The sequence below is a fragment of the Lepisma saccharinum genome, chromosome 17 (genome assembly GCF_977018435.1).
Source record: "Lepisma saccharinum chromosome 17, izLepSacc3.1, whole genome shotgun sequence".
Classification (NCBI taxonomy): domain Eukaryota; kingdom Metazoa; phylum Arthropoda; class Insecta; order Zygentoma; family Lepismatidae; genus Lepisma; species Lepisma saccharinum.
In genome coordinates this window covers 56597004-56614680 of record NC_139245.1, presented here as the reverse complement: position 1 = coordinate 56614680, position 17677 = coordinate 56597004, and the positions used below count along the sequence as shown (strand labels likewise).

At 38.1% G+C, this 17677-nt stretch overlaps 1 protein-coding gene across 4 annotated transcripts in view; it reads right to left on the bottom strand.

Moving 5' to 3' along the window:
- mim (missing-in-metastasis) overlaps nucleotides 1-17677 on the bottom strand; it is a 438609-nt gene that overhangs the window by 158519 nt on the left and 262413 nt on the right. For all 4 annotated transcript variants that reach the window (XM_083139464.1, XM_083139467.1, XM_083139465.1 and 1 more), the window contains exon 4: nucleotides 8155-8239. In XM_083139464.1, the coding sequence (XP_082995590.1) occupies nucleotides 8155-8239 (85 nt within the window). The remainder of the gene's footprint in view (nucleotides 1-8154; nucleotides 8240-17677) is intronic.

Here is a 17677-nt window from a genome sequence, read left to right as displayed (position 1 = left end):
AAGAGCGTTAGTTTTTGTAGAGCTCTCTTTTTCCATCTTTCCTCTAAACAGTGAAGCTGTAGAAGACGCAATTAGCTAACCTAGCATACGACATACCTTCCTAATTAATATGGATATTGTCACACATTTCTCTTATTTTATACTGTTGTAAATAGAAAAGATTATGTACGGTAAATGTTTTGTACATTATAGGAAAAAAATTCAAAATATCCTTCAATTTTAATTCGAATCGAGTCGAATTTTTACATATTTCCACGCCACCACATATTGTCCTATTTGCTTCTTTTACTTGCCTTGCTTAATTAACTCTCGCTAATTAGCATTTTTTTGGAAGAAGTCAACTAGAACAACATATGGCGGTATGAGAAATATGTAAATCAAAGAACATTTTAGCAATATATGGGCCCTAGCAATTAGCTTTCTCGACTAAGAGTACTCTTTTAAACGTCTTCTGCTGATCGTATTACTAAACGAGGACGTTTAAAATTTTTGGGTGTTGAAAAAGTTTGACCCCCTACTTTTTATTTCTATTGTTTGCTAATAGATGGCGCTAATAGTACCTCCTCCCCTCCCCTCTCCCCTCTTCTCCTCTGCTGTATGACAAATAGCGCAAACATAAAAATCAAGATTTTGGAGAGTAAAACATAAAATTTGCATGCATCTGATGTCGAACCAGGAACTTTTATCTTTCGGGGAGTCAACATTATTTTTTACTCAGTCGTCATATAACATGAACACACGCAAAGATTCACATGTGCTTTTATTATTTTGTGTTCGGTAAGTACAAGTATATTCTTACATAAATTATTGTTTAATTTAATACATTGTAAACTCAAAACCTGCTAAACTAACACTCCTTCTGTGTTTCATTAAACTATTGAAAGCGAATGTTGCGTGCATGCGGAAATAACATGGAAAAAAAAACCGGATGGAAGCAATTTAAAATCACTGGGGCAAGGTCAGTATTACGAGAGCGTAAAAAACACGTGCTTCCATTCAACTTCGAAAAATAAGAATGAATGTGTAATAACACTGGTATTATTTGTAATCACAGTGCTTACTCATGTATTTTGTTTAATATTTTATTTCAAATTCACTGTCAGAAACTAGTGTTGTTAGTTTCTGCATGTAGGTTTATTTACTCTGTTAGTTGTCACTGTCAAGTTTTTAGTATTCGTACAGCATAAAAAACTATAACCCCCTCTCAAAATATATACATTGTATACGCCAAGATGCGCAATAGCCTGGCAACACATCATGAAAAAACATGCCAAGAAGACCCAGGGGGTTTATAAGTCAGTGCTGCCAATTCCTATTTGTAGGTTAGCTTAGCCAGTAAAAGATCATATAGTAGAATTTTTGTAGAGTGGGTGTTTGCGAGTTCCACGACGCGCTACCCGAGGATACCCTATGCAGCGTCATCCTAATTGCAGAGAAGTCCTTCGCCTACGACGTGAAGAACGAAAGGGTCACGGAACAGTTTTAAAATTCATAAAAAATTGCCACATACTAACATCAACATCCAACACATTTTAGGTTATATAAAATTTGTGAAAACCTTATAATACTGAAATATTAAAACAAACGGACTCCCCCTTGTAGGTTAGTTCGGTGCGTAAATAAAAAAAATGATAGGTTAAGTTATATCACTTAGGATCGTAAGAAAATTAAAAAAATCGTAAAAAAAAAGATAGGTTAAGTTATATCACGTAACATCGTGATATACCTACCAAGTACGAGTAGGGAAAAAAATGAGTGCAGTGAAAATTTGTACTAAAACATCGCTAAACGCTATAACATCGACAAAAAATTGTCAAAATATGTCAAAAACTTATATTCGATTGATAAAAAAAAATACCTACAAAATATGATCCTCAAATAATAACGTTCAAACAGTACATAAATAAAAAAAATGATAGGTTAAGTTATATCACTTAGGGTCGTAAAAAAATTAAATAATCGTAAAAAAAAGATAGGTTAAGTTGTATCACGTAACATCATGATATACCTACCAAGTACGAGTGGGGGAAAAATGAGTATAGTGAAAATTTGTACTAAAACATCGCTAAACGCTAAAACATCGACAAAAAATTGTCAAAATATGTCAAAAAGTGATATTCAATTGGTAAAAAAAGACCATACCTACTAAGTACGACTTTGAAACCCCTAATATGCACTACTTAAAGGCTAACTTTGCTTCTCGTCTTCTGATCATATCAAACACCACAACTGAAACACAGGGAGTTGAGAAATGTATTTTTCTAATTACTGTTGACTTATCGAAACGTTGAGTTGACAATTTGACATCTGACATTTCTCGTTAAAAATAAATTTGATTTCAGTGGAAGTGTCTTACTTATCATTACAATCTGAAAGGACTATCATTCGTTTCGAAGGTACAGTCAACTCTGTAAATCCACCCACACTTGTCAGTCAACTAACTCTCTGTACATCCTCTCCAAGTACGACTGTTTTCCCGGGAGGGTGAAGTCCAATATTTGAAGGGAAAAAGCCGAAATGTACGTTTATTGCAATCACTGCGATTCTCTTCACGAGCGCTCTATAAGTCCCAAGGTCCTCCGACTGCATTACTCTGCCAGCGAGGCTTTGGTCGCCAGGTCCTGGGCAAAGCAGTGGCCGTTTGTTATACTTGTCACGGTGCGATCTTAGGTTTTTCGGAATTCCTGACGTCACTTTCGGGCGTATTGCACCCACGGGGTATCACTTGGCGAAGCACTCGTGGTCTACATATTAAAATAAATTATTATTTAATTAATATAACGTCTAAGGGAGAATTCACTGCCACGCCGCTACGGTGTAACGTTGCTGCTGATGGGCTCGTTCCCGAGCGGCCCGTGCTGCTTGTCGCTTCGGTGTGAATTCTCCCTAAGAATTTTAACGCATTTTTTAGCATGGGCGTGGATCCCTTGGAAATAACATTTTCACCGGGAACCGTGAAACGTCGTAGAACCGAGAGTAGACTGAATTTCTCGATTAAATAGTAATTCTATTTACATATGATTACTGTCAATTTAGTTACTATCAAGTAACTGAAATTATACTGAACGAAAACCTAGAAGTATTTACCAAGTCTTTAGGGTATAGTCTGTAAGAGGAATGGTTTGAAAATGACACAAAATATGTGTTGTTAGTCTGTTTCACAAGTACTTTCTTCGATTTTTTCGAGGCTCGAGATATTCGTAACTCGAGGCGAGTACGAAACAGACTTCCTGATTCACAGGACGAGAGAAGACTGCTCTTATCTTGTATCGCCACCCTCCCCACCATCCCTTGTTCATTTTCGGTATCGTCACGACTGCCTGATATACAATTATGGAACTATGTGGCAGTGTATTTCGTTGATAAGGATTCCTCGGAATCAAGAACAGAGGGAAACGTTTATCTTCGAAATTCCGACAGTAGCGGAATTTGTTTCGCATGTACTACCCGTGACACGAAATTGTTCACTTGTAGCTACAAATCTGGGTAGTGTTCAGTTTGTTCAGTAGTTTGAGGGTAGTTACGTTTAATCAACAGTGTTAAGTTTTATATTTCAACGCACAGACAGTGTAAGAAGAATGTTGCTTAACTATCAGTAGAATAGTTACTTTAATATCAGAAATGTAGTGACAATGGAATCCCCAAACATACACTCCTCACAAAAGGTTTGGAATATTGTTACGTTAGACAATAGGTGATAGACACGGCCTTGGAATGCAACAACACACATAGACGTCCGCACGATTTTTTTTTCTAGGGAGGGACAAGATAGGTAATCTCTTTCCAAGGAGGGCAAAGGACCCATATTTTTCCCCATAATAGTGATGCCCCTTCAAAAAACACTATTTCAGTCTGAAATTATCATGTGTCTTCAACGAATTTATAATAATTAACATACATTACTGTGACTGAAATGAAAATATGTGCGAAATATATCATTTTTAGGTGACATTCATTTTCCAGGGGGGCGTACCTCCCCCAGGCCCGTACCCCGGATTTTTTTGAGCGGGAGGCCAAGCCCGAAACCTTGGTGATATATATATATATATATATATATATATATATATATATATATATATATATATATATCACAGGAATAGGATGAGAAAGAGTGCCAGAAGGGCGGATAAACACTACTAGCCTAATGAAGGAGACAGTAAACACTTACCACACCAAAAGAAATGGTTTGATATTTCGCAACCTAGTAGGTTGCATTGTCATCGGAGAAGAAAGAGATCGAGGTTACGAAGTATAGAGAATATTGTTGGGAATCGTGTCAATTATTAAATAATTAATTAATATCATTAATTAATTTATTTATATATATTTTAAACATATATAAGCAAATTAATTTGCTACATTTATAAACCAGCAAGTTAGGTGAAATGTTTTTAATAAGTGTTATTTATTTAATGCTTTTTATTAAAAATGATAATTAAATTTTCATACCTGTATTGTGTTATGTTTCTATAATGGTGTAAATCAATTAATGGTCTCTCGAAAAGAAATATTTCCTTATCAGAGTTGTAGCTAGGGATTTAAGCGTCCAGGCGAGAATGATTTTCGCACCCCCTGCACCGAATTTGCACACCCCCTACCTAGATGTAGCTGGCATACTTAGATATTGTAGAAATTTTATGCACCTACTCTTTTTCGTTGAATCCAATGAAAATAAAACTTAGAATTCAAGAAATGCGGCTAATAAAAGGACAGTCGGTTGTGCATCCCACCTCATCTTTATTCAAGCAGTGTATGTTATTGTTCACATCTGCAAAATCGATTGCAAATTAAAGATAACTAGGTGGAGGGACAAAAAATGAGAAACTTTAAGAAGACATTAGTTTCCTAGTAAATTAACATGCAAGTGCTACGTTTTATTCCCGACGAAAGGAGGGGAGAAATGGAGAAATGACAGGTCGGTCTAATTTCTATGTTCCTGGGGCCTAGGGTAACAATGACAACCACCTTCGCAGCTACGGCTTCATTTCTTACTAGTCCAATTTGATATAATTTTAAAATCTTATATATGACTGTAGAAATACGTCATACGAGAGAGAGAGAGAGAGAGAGAGAGAGAGAGAGAGAGAGAGAGAGAGAGAGAGAGAGAGAGAGATGTATGCAACATTCACACACAGGCTGACATCATTCTTTGTTATTTCTTCTTTGTATGTGTTTATAGTGCTATTCTTAGTATGTTTGAAGTCCAAAATAATTGTTTATCGTTGTTGTTATAACACAAACTCTTATCCCTCGTGAAATTTTAATGGGGGAAACATTTTAATAGAACAAGATCGTTGGTGGGAAGGTGGGAGATGTTTCCCGTTTCCACCATGGAAATTCGTACCCTGAATGTGACCACCAACGATTTTGGAATTATCCTGATAATGAATAACATGCCTGAATGTGAATTAACCACAAAAAGAGGACATTTTCTCATCAAGACTGCAGTTCGAAAAAAGTCAAAACAGGGAGTAAATATGGTGAACTGTCCCGACCAAATTGGAACATTTAGTAGCTTCGCATAAATGGTTATAAAACTAAAATTACTAAATGTAGTAGACTGCAGACTTCTGAAGTCTGCCTCTCTCCAGAGACAACCCATTTATTTATACAAGATGAAAATCTAAATTCTTGCAAAATCTTAAAAATTATCCATGTTATTTTTGTAGGTTTGCATCAAAATATTTCATGGCTTGAGGGGGGGGCATGGCCCCCTTGCCCCCCCTGGGTACGGGCCTGTCCATGACAACACATGGTATCTGTCTAGTGGACGTTCTCGTCTTTTCGCCGACATATGCCACTGTGCCCATCACCTATTGCCTAATACAGTATAATAATATTCCAAACTTGTTGTGTCTAATATAACAATATTCCTATTTTTTTTTGTGAGGAACGTACTGTATAAGATAAATAAAAAAAATGTTAATGTAGAGACCAAGAGTATAATTGATTGACTTCTCATACTTCTCCAAATCGAAAGGTGTTCAGGGCAGTTTAACCTTTCTCCTTCGGAAAGCGATAGGATTTATATTTCTGAAGGGGTGGGGAGTAATTCGCATTTCGGAAAGTTGAAGTTCCTGGAATCTTGTTTCCAGCACTTGCTTCCTTTTCGGTTATGACGAGGGGGAGGAGGCTGCAGCCGCTGATAGGTTGAAGATTAGGAGGAAATGCCATGATGAGGTTTCCTTCAGTCTTCATTAGACTCCATTAAACGATTCTTCATGCGATGCGTCCTTGGCTTCAATCTTCTATGCGAGAGTCGTTTCAATCTGGCTCTCTTACAAGTCGGGCGACGCTCAATCAAAACTCTTAACGAAGTGGAGGTAAGAGGGAGCGAGTCCTTTGAGAACTGCAAAAATGCTGCTTCTGTGTCTTGAAAGGATATATTCTCTTGGATTGGATATTATCACTTTCTATATGCTAAATCCTCCAGTGGATGGGAAAACCTCGCCTCTCTCGTCTAAAATTAAACGAAAAGCAGTAACTGAAGACGACAGAATGGACAATATTAGTGTTGTGACGTCACGTTTGAAGACTAAATCCAAACAAAGTAGACACGTGGTTTTAGCCATTGACTTTTCCATTGCAAAGGGTAACTTTAAAAATCGTGACACCAGTTATAAAACAAAATTGTGATGAGTATCGTACATCAATGTAAAGAAGAGATTTCGGAGAATACGTCTATATATTACATATATATACCTTACAGAGGAGAAGGTCAATATTAAATGAATCAGAAAATAGAGTAAAGCGAATGCTCCTACCGGCGTCAGATCCGGCAGCCAACAGGCGTCGTCGCTGCAGTCACGTGAGGATCCTGAACTCCCATCATTCCTACGGCAGCGTCATTCTCGATGTCTACGAGAATCAGAAAATGCATGATTTCCATTTTCCAGTTATTCATTAACTTATGCTCCTTAAGGTATATTGACGTATTCTCCGAAATATCATCTTTACATGTATCTACGATACATATCACAATTTTGTTTCATAACTGCTGTCACAATACTTAAAGGTACCCCACCCCTTCCGATGGAAAATTCAATGCTTTTGAATAGGAGAAAACCACGTGCCACATTTTTTTGGACTCAAATTGTGCTCAGTCGTCTGATGTGACGTCAGCACTAACATGGTCGTTGACCGATTGATTTAGTTTATTTTACTTTGTTTTTCTGCCACTTTTAGTAATTGGCAACCATGAGGATGAATGATGATAAGATATATGAAGGGGCAAATACATAATGCATGGACAGGACACAACAGAAGTCCTACACAGGATTATACTGGCTGTAAGTCCAGACGCCAGAGCTTCGCTAGTTTGCAAAATGCTGTCCAGGGTGTACTACGTGAAGGGAGATTAACATTTCGGTGTCTTCAGAAAGGATCACTCCTTGCACACGTGAAGACCTTAGAAATGTTCTCTCTAAAAATAATAGAAAGATGGACAATGTTCACTTAGGAACAAAACCTAATATAACACCACTACCATTACCCTTTACCGAACTCTGCTTGATATGTTATTGAAGAAATTGACGAAAATTGCCATATCATTAATGCTAACAAGCAGGTTTCTCACAGATTCGCCTTTGCTGCTGTCGGTCCCCTGTTCGATCCTTGATGGAGTTCTAAATTTCGATGTTGACCCAGAATCGTGAGGACAACTGCGAACTGCTGGATTAGTAACGACAGCAGTGGACTCTGATTTCGAAAGGTACAAATAGCTGCGATGTGTAGTAAAAAGTCATTTGACAGACATTAGCCTCCAAAGTGTTGTTGTGCCGAACAGTCAAAGCATCTTTGAAAGTAAAGACTAAAGCATTGCAAAACTAGGTGCGACGCCAGAGGGAGGGATTGCAAACAAGAGGCTTGGTAAATAAACTGCTACAGACCAAATACGCATTTTTGTATGATATTTAGATGTGACTACCCCCAACTCAAATCCCCTCCTTGCGCCCGCAACCATATTTTCTGGCACCGCCACTGTTCAAAAGTATTATCTTGTATATTTTGAAGACGTGCGTGAAATACTTTTTGAATGTTTGACAAGGAGCAACATTTCTGCACACAAGATCTCCACCAGGAAGAGCCACTTGCTCCACCTGACCTTCACCCAAAGCGTTGACACCTTACATCCTTATTCAGGAAACAACTCACCTCGTAAAAGTCTTCATCCTCGCCTCCACGGCCTTGTGACGTAGGCAGATCCTCGTCAGGGCGGTTCCAATTTCCTTCGTGGCTCCTGCAAGGAGGGAGAGAAAGTGTGATAACGCAGCTTCCGAACTGACAACAAGGAAATGAAACGTCAAAGCATCAGGTGCAAAACACTAAACGAATACCAGTGTGCCGATCTTCAGATGCTACAAAAGCAGTGTCAACATAGCAGTCGACACTTAGCCATAGTTACAATATAGATACTACAACCAACACAAAATTGTTATGAACTAAAGGTCAAAATCACAATCATCATTTTTGATGATTTTTTAAAAATTTAAATCACATTTTTTATCTCAATCGATTTTCTTTATTTTTAAAAAAAAGAATTTAAATTGCCTGTATGGTTTTTGGCAGCATACACATAGATATGTGTCTTTTATAGAAAAGCTTCTTCTGGTAAAAGGCCCTGTAAAATATTTCAATAGTTTGATTAAAGGAAATAAAATACATCTAAATATACGTTTTTATGTTTCTGATACTGTAGTATATATATGAACCTACAATGAGAAGTTTGTTTGGTGTGTTAATGAAACCATAATAATTTCAGTAACTTTCCATCCAGTGAAAATAAAACATTGTCGATGTATTATGTAATTGTAACTTGAAAAATTATCTTACAGTTTTTGTAGCTGAATTTTGGAGATTTTTTAATGACACTTTGCAAAATATCAGCTGCCATGTTCATTTACAGCTTAATGATAATGACACTAATTACGGTTTAACATGATTAGTGTTTTGTATATTATTCTACACAAAATGTTTGTTATTTTTGCCAATCAAATTACTGAATTTCAAATCAAGAGAATTTAATTGTGTTTATAATATACTTATTACATTTCCTTTCGTATGAGCTTCACCCCCATCATTACATATAACAGTTGGGCTGAAAAGTTCGTAGGCTAACATAGTAAAAAATATTTTTTTGACAAAATTCAATTTTATTATTCAATATAGTTGCTTTCGAGGGCGATACAACGATTATAGCGGTCATACAATTTTCGATGCCATTGTTATAGTACGATTTCTCTTTAGCCTCAAAATAGGCCTCAGTTTCGGCGATTACCTCTTCATCAGTGCTAAATTTCTTTCCAGCGAGCATTCTTTTAAGGTCTGCAAACAGGAAAAAGTCACTGGGGGCCAGATCTGGAGAATATGGTGGATGGGGAAGCAATTCGTAGTCTAATTCATATAATTTTGCCATCGTTTTCATTGATTTGTGACACGGTGCATTGTCTTGATGAAACAGCACTTTTTTGCACAGCTTTCGCATGTTCAAATATTCATGCACAATATGTCCAACACATTCCTTTGATATTTTTAAAGTCTCAGCTATCTCGATCAACTTCACTTTACGATCATTTAAAATTATTTTGTGGACTTTTTTGATGTTTTCGTCGGTAACACCCTCTTTGGGGCGTCCACTGCGTGCATCGTCTTCGATGCTCATTTCGCCTCGTTTAAATTTAGCAAACCACTTCTCAACGGTTGATTTTCCTGGTGCAGAGTCCGAATAATGTTTATCAAGCCAAGCCTTGGCTTCAACAGTATTTTTTTTCGCCAAAAAGCAATGCTTTATTAACACACGAAATTCTTTTTTATCCATTTTTTCACAATAACAAAAGCTGCTTCACTCACATCTCACGAACTAATTATCCGGCAGCTGTGAAATTTATACACGTATCTTTTGAAGGTTAGTACTAAGTAAAAATCACATGGATTTAATTCTAGTAACGCCATCTATGAGTCAGCCTATGAACTTTTCAGCCCAACTGTTATTTTGTTTCCTTTCTTTTCCTTTCTTAGAGCCTAATAAACACCATTAAAGCATTACGAGATTAATGTACTGTCACCAAAGGTGATTCTGATGTCTACAAATAATAAATTAAACTTTTTTTCTTACTTCCGGTAAAACAAAACAGATTAAGGAATATTAGAAAATCCATTATTCTAATTTTTAAACGGAAAATGTGACTACACGTTGAGTTTTAAAGGATTTCAAGGTACAGTCACCTGCAAAAAAAATGGAACACCGTGTCATTCTATAGAATGAAGGGATCTGAACCAGTTAACTGATGGGGTGATGTAAACTACTCATCATTCATCCTCTTGATGAGACCACTCGTCATTGACATGACGAGTTATTGCTTGGCATGCGAAAGGTACAAATTACACAAAGGAATTAAACTACTGAAAAGACAATGGTAACTCGTTGGATTTTGTGAACCGTTGAACCTGTATCATGGCTGGGTGTAGGATAATTACCTGTCTAACTGAAGTCTCTTAGCTGAATGAAAATAGCGAAGTCCTCTGTAAGCTTGTCTCCTATTTGTTGACCAGAGCGTTGTAGTACTCCTCACCTACTGACTTGCTGACCACCTTCACTCTCTCCACTCAATCCCCAAAGTCAGTCACCTCCCAGCTTGTCTCACCTCTATATTCCCTGGCCATCGAGCTCTTCCTCGATGCCGAATCGCCGAATCGTGTTTTTAATATAATTGCTACCATGCAAACCGCTGACACCAAAACCAGAAGTGTTACCTGTTCCTGAAAGCTCAGGAGGTTTGCATGGCACAACACAACGCATTGTAAACATGCCTAAGAGGCTTGAGACAGCTGAGAAAAACAAGTGAATGCCCTGGTCAACATGAAGCGTTCAGAGAGACTTAATAAAATAAACATACAATCTTAGGGATTGATACGACACCTAGATCCTGAAATACTGGTTTCCCTGCAATGCGCTATGTGTGTTACCTAACTCTCCGGCGATAGCAGAACGTTCTATTGTAAAGCTGTTATTGATGTATGCTCATCGTCGTAAGCTTAGGCAACACACACAACGCATTGAGGGGTGTAAGGGGTAACCTTCCACGTAGGCGCCCAAAAGTCAACCTCACTTCCACGTAGTACACCCTGGACTGCATTTTGCAGACGAACGAGGCTCTGGCGACTGGCCCTATGGCCAGGATAATTTTGTGTGTGTTGTCCTGCTTTTTGTCCTTGTGTGTGCTGAATGCCCCTTTACAGCCTCAGCTTTTAACGAGTCAGAATATTTTAATGTTTTAGTTACAACACGACGTTACAGTTATGTTATTTTAGTTATGATAAGGGGCTGGACCTCGTATAAAGTGACGGGTGCCAAACAGCTTTTAAGTGCTGACGCACCCAAAAAAAATTAATTAAAAAAAAACGCATTGAAAGGAAACCAGTATTTCAGGATCTACGTGTCCAATTTTTATTGCAGGTGACTGTACATCAAATTGAAGATAGTATGCACGCATTTAAAAACTACAATCTCCCATTTCTTTCGCCCGGCTTCAAAATAGTTTTAGTTGTTGGGATAGAAGTGTTCCACTTCGTTAAAATTTTTGGAAACTCAAAGAGAAAAAGCAAATTTAATGGTCCATCTGAAAGAGTAAGAAACAGCAAAGCATTTCGGTGAAATTAAAATATCCAACACCAGTTATCAAGATAATTTAACAGTACATTATGTACAATCATTTTTATAATCGATAATTGCTATCAAGATCTGTACTGATTCCAATTCACACAGTCGAAATATACAAGTGCATTCGTACTACTGCGGGGAAGATATTTAAAATATGTGGAGATGTGGGAACAAAATCATCACAGGCCTCGCCCGAGTAGAGTAATACAGTAAAACCTCGGTAATCCGGACTAATGGGGGGATAAGTTCACAGGTTTAACGAAAGTCCGGATTAACTGAATTAACCAGAATTAACCTAAAATAACAGTAGAAAGTGCATTAAAATTCCGTTTACAGCAACAAAACACGTTTATTATGATGCATTTAAAGGGCATAGGCCTAAATACCAGTACACTATACAGCACAGTAAAAAGTCTGCGGGAAACAGAATTTCATCAGTGATTGACTGCCCTTTCTTTGGGAAGTTCTCTTGTTGACTTCTAGCCACATTTAAAACCTTGCATTCTGCTTTTTATTTTTCCTTTTGCCTGTCCGGATTAAGCCAAATCCGCCTTATCGGGATCCGGATTAACGAGGTTTTACTGTATCAATAAATCTACTAGCAGATAACAAATTTACTGCATGTACATTTCTTCAATGACATATCATGGATATACTATGCTGCTAAATATTGTGATATATCCAAAAGGATACATTTTGAGGACAGGATGATAAAGGGGAATTTCCCCTTCTCTACAATGTATTGCTCCTTGGAGGGGGGGGGGGTATTTTATATAAATACTCTGATGCTTTCAGATAAGTTGCTCTTCAAAATAGAGCAAACACCTACAATGTTGAGATAACTTATTATTTTCGCAACCAACCCAATAATATGTAATTCGAAGTTAGGAAAACAAAATGACGAAACGAGGGGAAAATTGCTAGTAAAACATACAAATGGATACGTTGCTTGTTATTTATATAAAATAGAGAAAGTTTGTTCGAGTTTATTTTATCTCGAATTTCTACAATTTTTTTTACTAAACTCGATGATGGGGATGAATGGTGATGAGATTAAATTGATGAAGGGACAATCACAAACGCATAAGGATGACAGAACACAAGCCCCGCAGGTCATTATAGTGGCTATGGGTCCAGGAGTGACAGCCTCGTTGCAATGAAAATATGCAGCCCAGGGCCTGGAAGACATGTTGACAATCGTGTACCTTCAGCGAAGTTCACCACTACCCAAGGACGTATTTAGGGAAGGGATCCGGACCCCCCACCCCCCGAAAAAAATACTAATTGCAAAAATTAAACAATGAACATAATTAAATAATAAAATAACTAAAATTAAATAATGAAAATATACTTATGAAGTCGAGGGCTATTTATTTCCGCCAAACTTTTTAGAAGCAAGGATTATATTGTAAATATACTACTTTCATTGATTGATTTGGTGTTTTAAGTACACTTTATGCACAGTAAGGCTAATCGGTACTGGACTTACAGTTTAAAGTGGGATCCGAACCACTGCGCCATGTGCCTCCACCGGGTATCGAACCCGGGAACCCTTGATTACAAGGCAACGACGCTACCACTGTGCCATAGGAGAAGCCCGTAATCATACTATTTTTAATGACAGTGGCGAAATAGATTTATGCAAGATCTATACTTACTACTTACAACGTAACATTCATAAAATATCACCAGGAACTTTGCTTTTCGTCAACTGCAGCTAACAACTTTCTTTATATATTTAATAAATATTCAATTCTCTATCCATTTGACATTCATTTCCTTGCCAGGGCAGTTTTTTTTTTTTTTTTGTACAAATTTTACCGACCTTAACTACACTTATGCAAGATAATGAATACGTGCTGCTATATCAGTATTCTTATACCGTCCTTTTACCTATTCATGTATTAATAAAAATATATCAATTTATTTAAATATTTTAATTAATATAATTTTAATTTAATATAATATTTTTTTTGTTTAAACATTATTATTATTATTATATTGTTATTAATATTTTGAGACACTTGGTTCGGATCCCCGAAACATATTTCTAGATAGTTAAGTGCCTGCGCACTACCACCACGAAAATTTTATGTATGACATTTCATTTGTAGGAATATGCATATGATATATTGAAACAGCACGTTAGCCATCCAAGGGTTATGCATGGAGACAAGATTCAGCCTCTTGCTCCGCCCACAAGCAATCATGAAAGGAGGTTGATTCTATGGCAAACGGCTGTCAGCGGTTTGACGCATGGCGCGTGTGACAAAACAGGATCAAATTGTTAGTTGGCCCTGCCTCGCTCGTAACACGACCCTGCGCGAACCCTGCAACATTCCTGGATAAACATTGACTCCTTAAGAAATTGGCTCCGGAGTGGCCTGCTCCTTTATTGAAGGGAAGATCATTTCTTTCCACGCCATCGACGAAGACCTCGGGCCGATCGCTCATCTGGCGAGGTAAAAAAGAGTATCCTCTTTTCAGGCGAGCGGCGTTGGGTTGGGTGGTTCTTCCGTCTACAAAACGTGTTTCAATGAACGGTTTCCAGCACCGTTATTGGCCAATGAGGTTGTCACGTGAGACCTGGGATCTCCGCAGTCGAGTGACAAACCGTGGAACTCTCGACCAGATGACCTGGTGGCCTTGCGTCGAGCATCGACCAGACGACGACAAAGTCACACTGTGTCGCAAATTTATTCTGCTAGATTTGTCGCTTCATTGCCATCATCACCTACCATGGTTGAGAGGAAGGTCGTACTGGTCAGTGGAACCGTTTGGGAATAGTCATTGTTAATTACAAATTAGAAAAACAAGGGAAGGAAAGCTGATTATTTTGATTCTAACGGTATATCATAGAGGAAAATGTTTTATATAAAAAAAACCTGTAAAATGCAGGAATCAGGTCCGAACTTTATGTCTCGACATGCTATCGCTTAATCCAAGGAATCATGAGTTTCAAGAGTTTTTAAAATTTCAGAAATGATTTTTTATGAGGTGGCATACTACGTTTACTCACTACTAAATTTTCTCCCCACATTTCAGACTTCTCACGAGAAGGTGTGCAAAACTTAATGATAAAATATTACCGTTATGAAACGTGAAAAAATAAAGGAAGACCGTAAACCACACAAAAAAAAAAAAAAAACATGTTTGAATAAAGAAAAACACGTTTAGTTAAGCATTTTGGTAACCGGAAACACAAAGTTTGGTAATTCTGATTAAATGTTTTAGCAAATCTGCACGAGTAATAAAATAATTTGTTTCTGGTGAACAGTCATTTGTTTGTTGCCTATTTAAACAAATATTTGGTTACCAGAAATTATTTTTTGGATATTTCAAACTTTTTTCTGTGTGAAGAGTCTTCCCAAAGATAAAACAATACAATTCGATATAATAATACTTTATTAAATTAAACATTTTTTGTGATTATTATTGTTATTATTTCTACTATTCAATTTTACATTGACTCCTCCCTCACAAAAAAAATACTAGCAACACCCATGCCAACCAAGCATGATTCGCCCACAATTACACTGTAAAAAAAATACACTTCTTGTACACTTTTGGTACACTTTCTTGCATATAATATGCACAAGATGTGTACTGAAGGTGTTGCAAAAGTGTACTTAAAGTGTTCTAGATGTGTGCGACCCGAAATGACGAAATTTTGTACACTTGTTGCACACTTTGGGGACACATTCAAAGTTGTGTGCACTTCTTCAACGCTTTCTGTACACTTTTGTTTAAAGTAAGTGTACACTTCTTGTACACTTTTGTAGCACATGATTTCATTTTGTGTTGTTGGTCATATCGATTGTTATTTTATACTTTTTTGACAAATGAATATGTTATGAACATAAATCAATTTCATTATATAAAGCAGTAACACACTTGAAAGCAAGCAACATTAAACAATAACAAAATATAACTATTTTTTTCCTGGAACACATGGAAATCGCATTGCATCATGAAACTATCAATACTTTTTTTTGTTTAATGTACCAATTTGATAATTGGATAAATCTCATTAAAATTGAAGAAGGATAAAGTTGAATGTTCCGAGGAAATTAATAGATTTTCTTAAATCGAACTATTCATCTTTAAAGCACACCAAAACAGATCGTTAACTTCGGGGGGCTGGTTGTTCCTACACCGGCCGCTAGATGGTTCTGTCAAAATGTGTACAAGAAACATAAGTTTTTGTACAACAAATAATGATACGTTCGATTGTAATCATAGTGAAAAATTGTGCTTTAACACTCTTCGAAAAATATGTGAACATCTAAGATACAAATTAAAGAAGAAAATGTACTGCAGTGAATAAAAGTGAATCTCCCATGAGCAACCTTTTTGATTCTGGACTATATATGTAGAAGGTACGTGTCTCTCGGTCCGGCAGGGCGAGCGGAATAAATTACCGCGAACAGAATCAGCGGAGGAGGTAAAGTGAACAAAGGCGATATCTCACACTAACAACAAGGAAGATACTGGACATCGGGCAAGCGAACGTTGCCTGCTGTTACGGAACCACGTGCGAGAAAGAGGAGAGATAGAATCAAGGGGGATAAATAGACTGATCATCGAATAGAAAGAAAAGGAGGTAGAACTGAAAGAGGAAAAATGCGTACAAGAGGTGGTTTATCAAGAGGCAGAGGTCAACAGCGGTGGACAGGCACACGAATGCCCCAGAACGACCCAGAATCAACACCGGACAGACCAACGACGCCTGCAAAAGCGAATGGGATCCAGCCCAAGAACACAGCCAGTGAACATTCCTTCGACCAACAATTAGATGCACTATTACAAGAATGCCAGGAAAAGGTCAACAATAAAGCTAACAGCAAGAACAAAGTGGCATGTGCAGACACAGACAGAGACAATCTACCAACTCCCAGCACGACGAAGACCAATACACGCACACTGGCAAACCAAAAACACGGAAAACCAAGTGAAGCAGAAAGCGATAGCGAATCCAGCACCACAGAAGAGGACGACCCAGAGGAGGGAGAATTCCTGACACCAAGAAAAACAGTGAAGCCGGATATACAAGGAACAGTTGAGCAGGATTTCTTCCACCCAAACAGATTCGCTCCTCTAACACAAGACGAAATACAAACAAGGCCTGACACAAGGAGGACAGGCAAACCACCTCCTGTTTTCATATATGATATAATATCGAAGTACACCTTCATATCTACACTCACGCCAAATCTCGACAACCCGCAAGTACATCCCACAGCGGAGTACATTAAAATATCCTGCCGCAACTACAGCGACTACGACAAGATGATAGCTTTTCTGCGACAAACGGGAAGGTCCTTTTCCACCGGAGTCCCAAAGGCAGATCGGCCGATGAAAGTGGTCATCCGACGCCTACCATACGACACGGACCCAAAGCACATAGAGGAAGCACTCAGAGACGAGAATTTCCCGGTAATCCAAGTAACCCAGATGTCAAAGAAAGACAACTCAAGCAACGAACGGGTAAAAATGCCACTGTTCCTCGCCGCATTCCAACGGTCTCCAATAACCAAGGAGATGTACGACGTCACACGCCTTCTGCATATGCCTGTCAAGATAGAAACGTACCAAGCAAGGGATGCCCTGCAGTGCTACAACTGCCAGAGAATAGGCCATGGTGAGCATACTTGCAATGCGACACCAAGATGTGTCAAATGCGCAGACAATCACCATACGAGGGAATGTCCAAAAACAGATCGATCTACACCGGCCAAATGTGCAAACTGCAGCCAGCCACATCCAGCCAACTTTAGAGGATGCAAAGCCTTCCAACAATACAAACAAGCAAAGGCGAACTACAAACCTCCAAAACCCACGACAGAACCAGCAGCCCCTGATCACAACCAACCAGTAAAGAAATTGCCGCCAGTTCCGGCATAGCCAGTCATGAAAAACAAAACAAAAGAAACCCAACCCGATGTACCCCAGCCAACCACGTCAGCGGAGAGCACCACACAAGCTGAACAAAATACTGTAGCTTCCACACCGGCAACG